Source organism: Gymnoscopelus braueri, assembly GCF_963280865.1.
Source record: "Gymnoscopelus braueri genome assembly, chromosome: 19".
Lineage (NCBI taxonomy): Eukaryota > Metazoa > Chordata > Actinopteri > Myctophiformes > Myctophidae > Gymnoscopelus > Gymnoscopelus braueri.
In genome coordinates, this window is record NC_137621.1 from 7,402,823 (window position 1) to 7,420,487 (window position 17,665).

At 41.3% G+C, this 17,665-nt stretch overlaps 1 protein-coding gene across 1 annotated transcript; it reads right to left on the reverse strand.

Moving 5' to 3' along the window:
• Positions 1 to 3,293: 3,293 nt before the first annotated feature.
• Positions 3,294 to 16,350, reverse strand: LOC308074177 (extracellular calcium-sensing receptor-like; the record flags this gene model as incomplete). Its single annotated transcript, XM_080413509.1, has 6 exons — positions 3,294 to 4,207; positions 4,298 to 4,421; positions 11,523 to 11,801; positions 14,194 to 14,280; positions 15,876 to 16,093; positions 16,248 to 16,350. 6 exons carry the CDS (start codon positions 16,348 to 16,350, stop codon positions 3,294 to 3,296), a joined length of 1,725 nt encoding a protein of 574 aa, XP_080269635.1.
• Positions 16,351 to 17,665: the final 1,315 nt, after the last annotated feature.

Consider the following 17,665-nt stretch of genomic DNA (forward strand, 5'->3'; position numbering starts at 1 on the left):
TTCCCATCGCAACGTTAGTTTCCATAGAAAGAAGAGGGGGGGGGGGAGAAGAAGAGGGGGTGGGGGGCAAGTGGGAAGGAGATCAAAACAAGAGAGCAACAGAAGGCCACACACACACACACACACACACACGGAGTGAACTGGGAAATGTGTAGCTCCCAGAGGGCCACTCTGCTTCCTGAGCAACTGCTGTGTTTGTGTTTGTTTGAGAGAGAGAAAGGGAGTAACAATGAATATGAAATGGTGATTATATGAAACACAAGAACACATACAAAAAGACATACAGTCCACATAGAACGGGAAGAGAATAATTTTGTCACCATGTCGAACGTAAAATATATTTGTGTCATGAACAACAACAGCAAAGCATGGGAACCTGGAAAGACCCTTTCTGACAAACCACAAATCATCTGACAAGACTTCTACAGCTGAGAAAAAGACAGAAGGAACTGACATCCCTGCCATATATTTATTTCTATGTGGCTGAGTGGAGAGACTGGTCAGAAGGTCTCCGGGTCGCCGTGGTCTCTGTTCTGTTACGATCCCGTCTAGGGGTAATGAAAGGTCCGTGACATAATGTTGACAAGTGAGATGTAGTTTTATTATTGACCTTAGTTCTTTTGGTTTCTTTCAGAATGGACAGGAATAATGAAATGTTTTAAATTTGTACATGCATTAAACTTAACTTATATTAACAGGAAAAGTAACCCCAGCGCAAAACAATGAATAAATATAACAAGCTAAACCTATACTTTTAAACCCCTACCTAGCCTAACCTAAACCAAATCAAAATGACAATAGTTCACTAATCTAGTCTAATTTCTCTAATCTAAATGAAAAGGTTGTTAGTCTCACAAAAAGCTGGCGCTGGTGGTCACAAACAAGATCCACAACAGGGTTGTGGTTGGTTTTAGAGTGATCAAATCAGGTACAATTCCTTTAGCAAACTGCTTAGAAACTCATGTATGGTCAACCCTACTTTAGCGGGTTTAAACTCAAACAGAGGGCATAAAGCACGAAGGGTTCACTGAACGTTCAGCACCCAACGTGTAGGACTCTTGGACAGCATGTTACACCATGGGCAGCATGTAACACACTGCCACTGAACACAGCTGCTGACAGCTCTTAAATAGTGGGAAGGCGTCCTCCTGATTGGTCCAGCTCCTGATGGACGGTCTCCTCCCAGCCAGGTCTCCTCCCAGCTCCCACGCAGGACTTGAGCTGAATGAGCAGAGTCGGTAGGACTACCCAGCACTGTGCAGTAAATATTATAATAAACTCGAAAAAGTGCTCCTCGGAGCACAGGTCTCCGCCAGGTCAGGTAGGTTATTGTGGCCTCCTGGTGGCGCTATAATAGGCCAATGTTTAAAGGGTGCCATTTGTTCTTGGGCTTTGCGCGGCAATCGGACACTGCATTCATGGTTTGAGGCATTTTGTGCAAAAAAAAGTTTTGCTAAATTAGACCTGCTGGTGGCGCTATAACAGGCCAATGTTAAAAGGGTGGCATTAGTTCCCAACATAGTGTGAATGTGCGTGCAAAGTTTGACCGCAATCGGACGGTGCGTTCATGATTTGCGGAATTTTGTTCTAAACAAGCCACTACAGCATACTTTAGATGTCAATCTTAGCCAATGAGGATGGAATATGAAAAATCAAACACATCCGTCTTGATCACATGACTATGGAGATCATGTGTACCGCTTTGAGTGAAATTTGGATAAAATTGGAAGGAGTAATATCCAAAAATGTGTTTTACATAAGTCGGCCTCCTGGTGGCGCTATAAAAGGCAGAATTGAAAAATGCAGGGCAAAGGTTTTTCCTTGACCTGTAGGGAGTGCGCATACAGAGTTTTACACAGATCGGTGCAGTTATAGGTAAAAACACAAATGGGCCTGTTATAGCGCCACCATGAGGCTGATTTGAAAAATGTCAAGTGGCATTTCTTCCTCGGCCTAATGGGAATGTGCGTGCAAAATGTCATGGAAATTGCATGCTGTGTTCATGATTTGAGGTATTTTGTTCAAAACGTATTACTCCTACAAACTTTGGAAGCCATTTTTATCCAATCAAGATGGAATATGAAAAATCTGAAAGACCTTTTCGTGTAATGACTATATAGATACTGTGTATCGATTTGCGAGATTTTTGGGCAAAATCTGTAGGAGTACTGTCAAAAAATATGTTTTGCACAAAGCGGCCTCCTGGTGGCTCCTGGAGGAAATTTGGGGCAGAAGTTTGGAATTGGCATCCAGGGAGTATGTGTGCACAGTTTTGCTGCGATCAAGCCAACGGTGCCGGAGATTAGCTGGTCACGGACGGACGGACGGACGGACGGACGGACGGACAAACGGACGGAGGGTAAAACATACTCTCTTGCCATGCCTTTCGGCCTGGCGGAGACAATAAAACCCTTCTCAAATACAGAGATATGTAACAGTCCCCATCAACGTTTCCAGATCATGTCGACTCAATGTCGACTCAATCCTAGGTTTCCAAATCAAGTGCTATGTGTAATTTATAAGTAGATTATAAATGATCCCCATCCTATTAGTGCAGATTGTGTAAGCTACTGCATTGGTTCTCAAAGTGGGGTCCGGGGACCCCCAGGGGTCCTTGGGGGGGTTCCAGGGGGTCCCCAGCAAAAGTAGTTAATGTAGCATAACAATCATTTTAACCACCTGATCCATTTATACGTTGGCTATTCAACAATAGCACATCTAAAAGCTTGCAGAGTGTCACTTTGTGCCGCGCTGCGAGCTTAGTACATCTGCTATTTTTGAAGATTTCTGAAAAATATCGAAAATGATAGGAAACTCTTGAATTTTTTCAACATAAATCTTCTCTTCTGGGGGTTCCTGTCAAAAAAACATTTTCAGATGGGGGTCCGCAGCCAAATACATATCAATTTGGGGGTCCTTGGCACAAAAACGTTTGAGAACCACTGAGCTAACTGACTGTATAGCACAGTTGTTGATGAAGGGATGACATTTGAAAACATTTGAGTTGTGTGTAAGAGAAATGTCCCGTTTTGTTTGTCCATTTGTGTTGTTAGTTCTTTTATTTGCTGTAATTGCCTTTATACACTTTGGTTCAATAGTGGAATGTTGTAAAACATTAAAACATATAAGTTTCAGTACAAGGTTTCAGCCCAATCAGATCCCCATTGACTACATACATAACCATAACATTACACACTTTTGGCATAACAACATTTATCTTTCCTGGTGCACTTATGATTCTGTGTTGATTACATTAAAATATATATATATATATTTTTTTAAATAATTGTTACTTATGTCTTGGTGGAGCCTCGACCCATGATGGACTTCTTGGTGTTTAGTTCAGGTCTCAGCAGGATGGTATAACACTTTGGGCCAAACAATGCCACCAGTAGACCAAAACTAGATGCTAAAATAGCAAATACCTCCACTACATTTGCATATTTGCCGGGAGAGCTGATATATGCTGGGATGAAGGCTATCCACACGGCACAGAAGATCAACATGCTGAAAGTGATGAACTTGGCTTCATTGAAGTTGTCTGGGAGATTTCTTGCCATGAAAGCTAGGCCGAAGCTGAGGAGTGCCAGTAAACCAATATAACCTAGTAACACCGCAAAACCAACTGTTGAGCCCACTTCACACTCATAGACTATCTTATCACTGTGGTATTGTGTGTTTTTATGAGGAGTTGGTGAGGCAGACACAAGCCAGGCTATGCAGATTATTGCCTGGATAAAAGTAAGAACCAGAACTGTTCCTCTCTGCTGCATTGCACCAAACAACTTCATAATGTCTGCACCCCCAGGAGTGGAGGCCTTGAACACAGCCAACACCACCATAGTCTTTACCAGGATACACGAGACACACAGCACAAAGCTGATCCCAAATGCTGCATGCCTCAGCTGACAAGTCCAGGGTCTGGGACGGCCAATAAATAGAAGTGAACACATGAAACATAATTTCAGTGACAATAAAAGTTGAAAGCTGAGTTCTGAGTTGTTGGCGCGTACCATGGGTGTGTCTCGATGATAGATGAAGATTACCAGGACAATGGTACACATAAGTGTGCCTAGCAATGAAATGGTTGTCAAGGTGATACCCAGGGCCTCGTGGAAGGAGAGGAACTCCACGACCTTAGGGATACAGTGGTCACGCTGGGGATTGGACCAGAAGCCTTCTGGACAAGTGGCGCACTCTGTAGAGTCTAACAAGGAGGGCAAGGTTAAATGGACAGACAAGTACAGCATCGCCCTAAAGATGACCTACTGTACATAGCTACATAATGTAGACCTACCAGTCTCATTGCTGATCTCTCCCTCAGAACAAGCAATGCAGTCAAAGCAGCAGACAGGTTCCCCTTTCCTTCTGGCCAGACGGGTTCCAGGGGAACAACTCTCACTGCACACTGACCGAGGAGGCTACAGAGGAAAGCAACAGAGTAGCATTTCTATAACATATGGTGCAACTTTATGTTATTATTACATCCCTTATGGGCAAAAGTGAAAAAGCTCTATAGAGGCCTTTCACAATGATTCCAGTGTTCATGATAAATGGCATTTTGGTAAGAAATAGGCTCCTCCCAATAATCTTTGAAGCCAAATATTCTTAAATAATCTTGTTTATTTAACAATCAGTGACATTTGAGCAAATCTGTTTTGGGTCCTTATTCTTTTTTTCATCTCAAATGGTTTTGTAAAAGCAATCATAGCCAGTCGGGATGTAATAATCTGATAGATTGATCTTTATTAAATGACTCCAGAAATGATTAAAAAAATTAAACCTCCTAGTAGTAGCAAAAAGTGTGCTTTAAAGAAAATAGAAAATGTTGGAAAATCGAGTTGGGCAGAAATTACATTACAGTCATTTAGCAGACGCTTTTATCCAAAGCGACTTAAGTGCATTCAACATAGGTAGGGAACAAAACTACTAATCACGAGAAGTCTTAAGTGCATTTTCTGCAAAAACAAGCTACCAAGAGTATACCTAGCGCTAAGGTAAAAGTGCAATATATCAGCTACCTACTTTCTTAAACAGATGAGACAAATAGCAAAAACAAATGAGCAAGAGCTAAAACAAATAAGTGTATCGACTAAACAAGATCCAATAAAACAATACAACAATAAAACAGAGTTCGTACAACTAGTTAACAAGTAGGCAAGGCGAAGAGGAAGGGCCTATATGGGCAGTTGCGGCATGATCCAAGATTTCCAACATTTGACTGTACGACCTACAGCTCAAAAGTTATAAGCCAAAATTAAGTGGCATGTTATAGCGCCACCAAGAGGGTTATTTGAAAAATACTGGGAGTATGTGTGCTAAGTTTGACAAAGATCGGTTCAGTAGTTTCCAAGATTAGCTGCACACACTCAGACAGACAGACACGCACAAGGACAGAGGTGAAAACATAACCCCCCCCGGTGGTCTGGTGGCCTAGCAGAGATAATTAATTGAGTTTACATCAGTTCAACATTAGCTCTTGTAGAAATTAAAAGTTACCTTTGTGGATTTAAAGTTCCAGAAGATTCTGTCTTCATCAAGGATGAGTTGTTCACCCGCGGAGGCTGACTTCTTGAACACACCTACATCCTGAGACTTTGTGCTTCCATCAGGGAGCAATGCCCAGTTCACGACATCATAGATTGGATAAGCATCACCATTCTCATCAAATGATACTTCATCACCAAATGATGTGGTGAAGTTGACCTTTTCCATGTAATACATAAGCTAGAAATGGTGATGAGCAAAGTTATGAAGAGCAAGATACTACTGCATACAATATACTAACAAGATAAGGCCCTTCCACTGGTGTGTGGTGTTATTATTTTTTTCAACCCAGTTTGATTCATGTATTATCATGTTTTTTTTGTTGTTTTTTTCACATGTAAAAAGAAATGGACAAAGAATAATAATAATCACATCACGGGGCTCATTGTGCAAAGTCCTGACAGGGACCAGATGTTTTCAAACATTTTGTGTCCATGGCACAGCCATGGGTAAGTCAAAATCTCATGGCGAAAATAGATGAAATACAAGCTCACATCTCATCAGAATGCAACATGTTATGAGCTTGTAGATGTATACAGTATACCTCCCTTCTCTTAAATGGCTGTCTGCTAATCTGCTGGGCAGGGAGTAATGTATAAGCAGAGCCTGAACACCAAGATCAAATATAATATTCACACTTGTATTTACATTAAAAAAATAAAATGTTCTCAAGGTATTTATTATTGGTCTCAATGTATTTGTGAGTTTTCTGACTGAATTTATGGTAATGGCTGAGCCAGTGACATGAGCGGCCGGTCCTCCCGTAAGCCAATTTATATATAAGATATTATAGTTTTGGGGGTTTGTCAGAATTTGGCGCTGTTAATTTTACTCTGAGAGGGTACAAATGGAACCAAATGGGCCCGTAAGCCAGCTGTTTTAAGAGTCACCCGAACGTAATTCCTGCTAAATAACTAGGCTACATAGTTTATGAGGAGTTCAAATCAGTTCTTGTATTCCTCTTCAAGGGCGTGTGTGTGTGTGTGTGTGTGTGTGTGTGTGTGTGTGTGTGTGTGTGTGTTTGTGTGTGTGTGTTGGAGTTGCATGAATCAAGACGTGAGGTGACGTCCTCTTCACGTTGGTCACAAATCCCCTGTCTGTCCTTCCGTTCACCGCTTTCTTTGTTTACAAAAAAAATAAAAAATTGCCAACGCGCGACCCCAAGATATCGTTTAGGGACAGTGCCCGCTCCCTTATGCGTAATTCATGGGTAGCGGGTGCGGGTAAGGCACCACCAAAGATAGGGCCCCATAGGCTATAAGTCCTAATACAGAATGCCCTTTTCCTATTCTTTTTACAAATGTCATATTCACACATTCTTTATTATTTTAAATTTGAATCCAACTAGGAACATTAACAGGTAAACTGTGAATTAATATCCCACCTGCCATGGCTGTATTGTCTGCAAACTGGCACAGCTCTGCCCAATGAAAGGCCCTCTTCCTTGCACACATTGCAACATGTCATGGAGGGCATGGGCCAGGGCATACACAGCCTTGTACACATTATAGATGATTCTTGAATGAGGCCCCAAAAGGGCAGGTACTGTTGCTAGGTCCTCTTTTCCAGTACACACCCGTCCACCAGCATCCACCCACTCTGACGGAAGGGGTGCAAATTTGCACTGAAAAGTGTGTTCCCAAAACTGCCTCACCTGACGAAACACCATCAAGACTAAAGATCAGTTTATACAGTACATACTTTGCACAAGATAAAAGACCAAGAGCTGGGTGTGGCTGCGCACCTGTTGTGCATTGAGGAAATTGAGGCGCAACAGGATTAATCAGTCATCTCCACAAACATTCAGGGAGAACAAATGTACGGACAGAAGGGTTACCATCTGCTTTCTTGTGTAAAAGTTATTTTGTAGCTACAATATCGCAAGACCTAGAACCACAGCATGGCAAGCAGCATGCGATCCTGTATGGCTTTGTGTGAAAATGAAGAGAACTTTGTGATTGTGAAACCTGGCTGTCATCTGTCCTACATAGTCTAGGTAGGACCTGGCTAAGATATGTATGCACTTAATTTAGGAGAGATTATCTCAACTGTTCTTGGCTAATATGACATCAAGGAACAATTTAGGAACTATGAGAAATTCTTTATCCAGGGCGAAATACTCGGAAATGACCACGCTCCCTTTAAAATGACCGCTACTTCAAACATGGCTCTATCTTCTAAACCGTTGGACCTACAGATTTTCTGAGGTGCTCAAAATGTTCACAATACTCATGTTTAGTGAAATTTAGAAAAGTGTAAAATGTTATATTTGATTACATAACACCCACTGAGCATTTTTCGGGCTATTAGACGTTTAAAAAACGTCTAAGGTCTAGGCTAAAACCGGGTTATAATTGGTCTAAAAGTGAAAGTTTTTTCAACGTCTATTCTTAGCCTAGACGTTGATTAGCTGTTTTTTAAGCGTCTATATATAGACCGTCTATATCATAGTCGTTGAAATGACGTCTATAATATAGACGGTCTAAATATAGACGCTTAAAAAACAGCTAATCAACGTCTAGGCTAAGAATAGACGTTGAAAAAACTTTCACTTTTAGACCAATTATAACCTAGTTTTAGACGGAGGTCTAATAGACGACTATGGCTCACTGGGCAGCTAAAACAAACGGCTAAAAACGGTCAACTTATTACAGTCCAGGGCCATAAGAATATCTTTGCGTGAATCAATCTAAAAGCACCAAATGTGTCCCAGATATAACCCAGGGCATGCTCTGATGATGTAGCAAGGGTGCCCGAGCCAGCAACCTTCGGGATCATCATAGTCGTAGATATAGAAACCTAGATACCTCATTCGCCTCTGCAGTTCATTGGAGCGACCTGTATCGAATACAAGGCTCTTCCGCAGGGCAAGCTGCTACTCAAAGTGACTACTGGCCAATCACAGCGTGTTGACTACTGGCCAATCACAGCGCGTCTTTTCCAGGACCCGCCCCCACCTGCCTCTGATTGGCCTACCGGACGTCCCCTTCTGTGGCGTACGCGGAAGTTTTCAGCTTGCCCTGCGGAAGCGGAAGCACGCTCGAGATACAGATGCCTCAGAGCCGGAGGAGGCATCTACCTTTACACGTCTATGATCATAGTGGCCAAATCCAATATTGCCGCCACCTGAAAAAGGTTTTGGCAATGTTTGAACCAGATGAGCTACAAATGAAAACTTGGTGTCTAAATCATGTTTTTTGACCATTAGAAACATGGTGGAATGCTTATCTTAATGATTTAATCTATCTAGAGGACTCTAATGTGCATATCACATATATGGCCACTATGTTATGAAACAACCAATGTATCTTACAGATGTAATTTTATTGAAACAATAGAATGATTTAGAGTATAACTCATTCCTAAGTATACAGCTACAGCTAGTACAGTATGTGCAACAATGCACAGCATAAATGTAATCCTATCATAGGATGTATAGAATTTGAACAATATATATTATTATACATTGTACATTATTGTCTTGGCAAAACAGCAACAGAACTGATACATAAAGTACTACACACACAAGCAAAAAACATCAATCATAAAAATATAAAAAGTGGTGCCTACAATATGTAGGCACCACTACATGACCTTTTGCAGCCACAGTGGAGGAGGATGGCGCAAGCTGCACTGGCATCTGCAAGATGAGTCCAGTAAGGTTCCCAAGTCTTAGTCCTAGAGTCACAGTACTAGCCCAACATACTGAAAACTAGGATATTTTGTTGGATGGAGGTTGCCTGATTCCAATAGAATCTGGTCTACAGCAGTGCCCTTTTTTACATGCTGAATCAGTGCAGCTTGGGCGGGAGGAACATCCTAGAGGGACTTGGTACTAGTGCTGCACAATTAATCGAAAAAAGATCGTGATCTCGATTCAGACACCTATGCAATCTCATTTTTAAATTATGGCAATTTTTTTTTCAATTATTATTATTTATTTATTTGTTGCTAATATTTGCCAGACCCAGGGGGTCAGGCCTACATGAGGCTTTGTCGGTCCCCTTTTGCCCTCCTTTTCGTCCATATATGGATATGGACGAAAACGTTTTCTTACATGTCCCTCTTTTTGATTGGCCAAGCTTAGCGTGACGTAGTTTAGAAACCATTCAGATTTCCGGCCATTCAGAATTCAACCACTAGGGGTCTGGCAGTACCAGGTTCCCTTGTTTTATATTTACAAGAGAATCGTGTGAGAATCGTGATCTCAATACTTATGGAGGAAAATCGTGATTCACATTTGAGCAAGAATCGTGCAGCACTACTTGGTACCATTTGAGAAAAGCCTTCATCTACCCTGCTCTTGCTGCATATGATGATGACCATATACTCCAATCTTTGGACATGGAAATCGGAGTTGATCTTTTCAGGCTCCAACTAAGGTGCTTTATGGACATAAAGCAAACTATGCGAAGCTAGAGTCTTTTGCACCTCGATATAGAAGTTGTATGATTAGAACAAAGCAAATCTGTGATTCTAATTTAAACATAATATTGTTAAAATTCTATACACCTTTGACTAGTATGATATTATTCAATTTATACTGAGCATTGCTCTGCATATGCTGTACTGGCTGTTGCTGTATAATTTGGGTTCAACTCATATTATTCTATTGTTTGAACATCTGTACACAGGTTGTTTCTTTTCTTCAGTTTGATCATTCCAACAACTCTACACTCAAATCTGGATGAAACTTTGTTACATAACATTTTTGATATAGGCCATATTTGTAATAAGCAAATCAGAGTGCTCTAGATGGCTTCAATCAATAATATGAGCATTCTAATGTGTTTTTAATGCTCAAAAAGCATAAAATAGACACCAAGTTTGCAAAAATGACAAGGATTAAGGGAAGTAAAACTAACTGTCAGATAGTCGCCATCTTTGAAATATGCAAAATAGAGGTCCAGCCACACCCAGTCATAAAGATAAGCATTCCAACATGTTTCCAATTGTCAAAAAACATGATTTAGACACCAAGTTTGCATTCATAGCTCATCTGGTTCAAAAGTTATAGACAAAACCTTTTCAGGTGGCGGCCATATTGGATTTGGCCTCTATGATGACCTGTAGGGTTGCTGGCTCGGGCACGGGTTTCCCAAACATGAGTATTCTGAAAATGTTGAGCACCTCAGAAAATCTGTAGCTCCAACGGTTTAGAAGATAGCGCCATGTTGGAAGTGTGGTCATTTTAAAAAGGGCGTGGTCATTTTCAGGTATTTCGCACCGGATAGAGAATTTCTCATAGTTCCTAAGTTGTTCCCTGGGGTAATATTAGCCAAAAACTGTTGAGATATTCTCTCCTAAATGAAGTGCATATAATTCTTAGCCAGGTCCTCTACTAACAAGTGAACCTGACACAAGTGGTTAAAAAGCAAAAGTTGCAGCTTAAATACTACAGCACATACCATGTTATGTTCTTGTCTGTAGTCAGGATGTATATTTAACATATGGTCCTTGAGACCTGGTATCTCTCCACGACGCGTGGCAAAACCCAGGGTGCCTCTCAGGTACGGCATGTAGTGAGGAGGCATTAACGTAATTGTGGTTGCCCAGTACCAAGGGGCTATCCATTGTAGACCTGTCACATTCTGCTTTACCACCTGTCAAATCGCACGCACGCACGCACGCATGCACGCACGCACGCACGCACGCACGCACGCACGCACGCACGCACGCACGCACGCACGCACGCACGCACGCGCACACGCACACTCTGTGTGTGTGTGTATATATATACAGTTCTAAAAACGATTAAGAAAAAAACATAACAGTTAGTTATTGCAGAGATCTGTGAATGCGCATTACTAGTACAGTGATCAAAGAAAAAGTTAAAATACTCCATACAAAATTAAATACAAAAGCATTTAATTTCATGAGCCTAAGAAAGTAATACAATTACATTACATTTCTATTTTTTATATATTCTTCACTTAAATGTATCTCCCAAAATGAACATGAATCATGACACCAACCTCGTCGATGAGCTTAAACATATGGTAAATACCCACAAATGTAACGACCACACGAGCTGCGGATTTCTTCATCACAGTGACAGTCCTCTGAAGGTCAGCTGGGTCACTCTCCTTTACGTCATATGACAAAGCCTCCACATAGGCCACACAACCCACACCAGACTGGGCCAGCTCAGACTGGAAGGACTGGGCAAGTTTTTTGCTACTATAAACATCAACAAACAGCAATCCTATCCAGGTCCATCCAAACCTTCTCAGAATCTGGATTACAGCTCTCACCTGATTGGAGTGATAAGCAGTGGTGGAAGAAGTCATACTTCTTTACTTAAGTAAATGCAGCAATACCACAAAATAAAAATACTCTGTCACAAGTGAAAGGCGCATTAGCATCAATTACTTACTTAAAGACTTTGAACCTTTTGAAAATAGCAGATCTACGAGCTCACAGGTCTTGATTAGACGCAATCTGAGTTTGTAGATTGGCTGTTCTCAATTAGATGATGTATACAATAGAGTTTAAGTGCTTAATGCATGTTTTGTGATAACCAAAATGTTTAAAGTAACTAAAGATGTCAAATAATTGTGGTGGATTAAAACTAGGGCTGGGACTCGATTAAAAAAAATAATCTAATTAATTAGAGGCTTTGTAATTAATTAATCGCAATTAATCGCATTTTAATCGCATATCAATATTTGACCTGAGAACAGTGAAAAGCATTTTTTTCAAATGGATTTTGGCATACTTCTTTAAGTACATGTGCTCAAGAACTGTACTTAAGTATAATTTTGAGGTATTTGCACTTGACTCTCGAGTATTTCCAATTTCTAATACTTTTACTTCTACTCCAGTAACTCCACTATATCTCAGAGGCAAATATTGTACTTTTTACTCCACTACAATTATTTGAAAACTTTAGTTACTAGTTACTTTGTAGATTTCGATTATTATTATAAAACATTACAGTAACCATGTGAAAATAGCAGATCTACAAGCGCAAGGCATTGTGAGCTTGTAGATCTGCTATTTTCCACCATTGAGGCTGGTAGAGTGTGTTGTTGTTACTGATGTTTTATAGTAGTTTAATTAATTATTTTAAAAAATCGCGCGCATGTGATCCGCACCGCATCGTGGACCCCCCCCCCCCCCACCAGCGCACCGCCGCCCCCCCTAAACGGGACAAACGCGCGCGTAGGGGGGGGGAGCATCCATTACAGATTCTGATTTGCCCAGCCAACATTATCAAGCAGGCATCATGTTTTCATGCACTGTGCTGGCTGCAGTAACTTGGCTCTCAACTTTGTTGTCATGTCTGAGAAGTGAGAACCACCGTCTGTTGGTGCGCTGCTATTATCGGTCCGTCTGAAACTCGTCCAGTGAGAAACGTTCCGTGGTGCAAAAATAGGTGCGATTAAAATGCGTAAATTTTTTTAACGAGATAATTTTTCTGTAATTAATTGATCGAAATTAACGCGATAAAGTCCCGGCCCTAATTAAAATATATAAAACAGGAAACCGGTGCGGTAGTTCCTGGCCAAACAGGAAACCGGTGCATTTCTGTTTCCGTTTCCCGGCTGGATGACGTAATTTTCGCGGGAAGGACGCCCCCGCCACCGTTTCAATAGAAAATAGTTTATAAAAGGCTTTCGGGGTTGATATTCATGGAATGGGTGTTGTGAAACATTTGCCACTCACAAAAGATTGTTTAACTTTAGTTTTTTTGAAAAAGTTACCTAGTATATATGTCACAGGTAAATTGGCATTCCAGGTAAATTGGAATTGGAGCGCTTGTTTTTAGACGCGGGGCTGCGAGGCGAGGCTTTGATGCGAGGACGACAAGAACAAAATAGCAACCAGGAAATTCAAGCACCAGCTTCAGTGGCGCACTTCGATAATCATTGGACTCCCCATCCACTACCACTGGGAGTCTGGGTTTGACTCCCGCTTGGGACAATACTTTTTCAAACAACCGCGGACTACTTTTTTTCGCTGATAAAGTATAGTTTTCTTTTGGACCATGACGGAGGCGCGCCGACTCAGCAGACCTTGAGGCCGAGGAGTCGCGCCCGAGCGCCTCCAGGCGCGAGTGCCCGCGACGACCGGCCGATGGTCTGCTAGTCGACTAAAGCGCCGTCCGAGTTATGTACCGATAGGCACAGAATCGTAAATGATGTTGTGGGGACTGCGTTTGCCCCAACTGCCACTCACTGCACTAACATAGCCCGCCAGCACCGCCCCCTTGTGCGTCAACTGCATGGAATAAGGCTGTTCGCGGGTGTGTGTGTGTGTGTGTGTGTGTGTGTGTGTGTGTGCTGTGCGCATGCGTGTGTGCGTGCTCGTTTGTGCGCGTGTGCATGTGTGCGTGTGTGGTGTGGGGCTCATGTCTGGCTTGCATTGCCCTCTAGCGTTGATTCTACAGAATTGCCTGCAGGGGGCGGTGAAAACAAGCGCTTCTTTTCCAATTTACCTGGAATGCCAATTTACCTGTAACATATATATTAAGTACATGTAACTCATTACTACCCACATCTGTTAATATGTAATATTGATTACACTCACTAGACAGCAATGAGTGTAATCAGTATTACCTAGTGTCTAGAGGGAGGTATTTCTTTAGCGTGTGGAACTGGAACATGAATTACTTGATAACAACATATTTTGTGAAGATCTCACCTGGAAGGCATCATTTGGGATTGTTCTAAAGAATGACGGGAACTGGTTCCTCTCACTCAGACAGGAGCAGGTGTCAAGATAACTGATCTGCCAAAGACACAAAACATCTGTTCTATAATACACCACTGTTTTGAGAAACGTCCCTAATTTACAAGGCATTTAGCAGATGCTCTTATCCAGAGTGACTTACAATAAGCAAGGTAAATAAACACAACATAGAATGCAGAGAGACAGTGTTGTAGTGCCTCAGGAAACTAGGATCCCAGGTAAACCCTAAACCTAGCATCTGTGTAAACGGTATGCTATATGAATAACATACTTAACATTTGTGGTCAAGAAAAAAAAAAATCTAAGAAACAAAACAAAAACTTTTTTGCTGTGACCAAGATATGTGTGCATAGTAGCCATATCTTGGTCGCTATAGAATCAATCGAGAGAAGTTGGCAAGAAGTGGTACAGGGAGAGTGAAGTGGAGGGGGAGAGATGGAGTCGTACTCTTTCTTTCCCCGGTGCCTCGTCAAGGTCAACGTGGTTTTTAGGCAACATTCATAAGGTTAAAGGAGAATACCGGACAAATTAAGTGTTGTCTTTGATGTCTCGTTACTCACCTATCGACGTGAAAAGTGGCGTTCTTTTTTTCCATAGATTCCCCTGTCGTCATTTTTTAAACCCCCTCCGTTGTCATAATGGGAGCGCGTGGGTTAGGGAGATTCGTCTATTATAACCAATGCAAAGTTGTTTTTTTCTCTACTGCTAGTCATTGTGGAGTCTCATGATAGTCAACCATGCGCTGAAATTTCCTGCTAGGCCACCGTTAATGGCGAACGACTTAACACTGGTTGCTTGTTTCCAGAACCTGGCAACACGAGTTGCCAGGTTCTGGAAAGAAACAAGCATCCAGTGTTAAATCGTTCGCCATTAACGGTGGCCTAGCAGGAAATTTCAGCGCATGTTTGACTATCATGAGACTCCACAATGACTAGCAGTAGAGAAAAAAACTACTTTGCATTGGTTATAATAGACGAATCTCCCTAACCCACGCGCTCCCATTATGACAACGGAGGGGGTTTAAAAAATGACGACAGGGGAATCTATGGAAAAAAAGAACGCCACTTTTCACGTCGATAGGTGAGTAACGAGACATCAAAGACAACACTTAATTTGTCCGGTATTCTCCTTTAAGCATAGTATTTGTGAGGTTACGGTTAGGCATAGTGTTTGTGAGGTTTAGGGTTAAGGTCAGGTTTAGGCATAGTTATTGTGAAGTGAAAGGTTAGGGTTTAGGCGACCCCTGGGCGACACACCACAAACTTAAACCCACATACAGAATTAACCACTATCAACCTGGTCATTGTAAGTGAAGATTCTTAAACATAAAAATAAAACAACCCCCACCCCCTGCAAAAGAAAAAAATAAATAAGAGATTATCTGCAAGCTCACAAACTGTCGAATCGCATTGGACACAATATATTAGGGCATTTGAAAAGAAAACACACATAAAAAGATGAACAATGGAAATACAAGTTTTCTGTCCTACAGCGATGATATTTTATATTTGTAAATAATCAAATAACCTAAATTGAACATATATAAAATTGGTGATGATAAAGGTGAGTTCAAGTAGACTTACCATGGGCACTCTGTACAAACCTAATATTCTAGAGATGTGAATAGAACCTACTCCACACAACATGCCCAGCATTGGAGGGGACCCAGCACAGCTCTCATTCAGTTGAAACACCTTCTCTCTCCCACTGACCAATTTCAATGCTGCAGGGACAGCTCCAAATGGGAAACAGCTGTCATAGAGACTATATCCCAGAGTCACATTGGGTAGAAGACTGGGGGTTCTGTTGATCTCAGTAATGGCAAAAGCCACGGTCTGGGACCATGTGAACCCTTGAATGAGAAAACTAACACACAAAATATTACTGTAACTTTAAATATTTATCTTTGTATAAATACACATCAACTAATCCTATGTGGTACTACATATCTAAACAAGTTCCCTGTTCTCATGCTTGCTATTGTATGTGTGATACTCACCCTTTACAAGTGGGGTACTGTGGCTCGGAGGTGAAAGACGACTCATGGTAGACAGGCTGGTGGTAGATGGGAAACAAGCCACCCAGAACAATGTCTCCAGCCTTATACATTCTGCTGAGATTAAACTGTACCTGTAACTCGCAAGAAGAGGAAGGTGAGGAAGTCAAAGCAGAATATGAAGAGAACAATATCAAGGTCAAGTACAGGTATGAAAGCAGGTGTATGTCTAGAGAAGCCCTCATGACTGCCCTCCTCTGTCTGACCACTCCTTTGTCCAGTTGCTATGTTTTATAGACAGTGCTATGCCATCCCCTGTGTCAACATAGCGCACTACGTAATTTTTCACAACACCATCTGTGGCAGAGGCAGGGCTTAACATACATGAGCAATCCAGTCCTATCAAAATAATGTTTGTTTGTCAATGACACTATCTCACGCAACAATAATAATAACAATAACAATGACAATAATTATTATTCTGAATGGTAATAATGAATATAGTGGCAAGCAACAATACAGGGGGCCAAGCAATATTCACAGTAACATTATTAATAATAATAATAAATATAGCTGCAAGCAATTATACAGGGGTCCAAGCAATATTCACAATAACATTATTATTAATAATAATAATAAATATAGCTGTAAGCAGCAATACAGGGGGGCAAGCAATATCCACATTAAGCCATAGCAACAGAATGGGGTGGTATTATGTAATGACACTTTGATTACAGTATTAGGTTGAAATAAATTATAAAAAGAATCTGCTTGATTCTGTAGCTTTTCAAGCAGCTGCCCTCACATCTCTTGGATGCAACAATGGCTGCTTAGGCTGGCCCTGCTTTAAACAGATATAGTTCTTCTACTATTGCTTGCTACTGCCATTTGTTACAACCTTTAATGCTACTACAACTGCTGCTATTATGACTGCTAATAGCATAACCATGACTTTGCTATGCTGTTACTGCTACAGGTAACGATATTTCTTTGATTCAAAATCTTTGTTTGGCCTTCCCAGTCGGTGATTAGTGAAACGGTGTGAAACTAGTCCTCCATACCAGAGCTGTTTATTTTGCCATAACCTTTGACCTGCTTATCATAGCCACATATGAGTTTCTTCTTTGGACTTGGTTTAGAGTCCTTGTCCTTCATTGGCGTTACTTAGATCCGCCCCGTTCTGATCGGTCGATATTTGATAGTTCCTATCCTTTGACATAACTTTACCTGCTTGTCATAGCCACATGTGAGTAGCTTCATTGGACTCGGTTTAAATTACCTGTCCTTCATTGGTGTTACTTAGATCCACCCATTGTTCTGATTGGTTGATATTGTAGAGTTCCTATCTTTTGCCATAACTTTTGAACGGTTTGTCGTACAGAGTCATGAGACCTCACTGGATCTGGTTCAGGGTCCTTTTTTTGGATT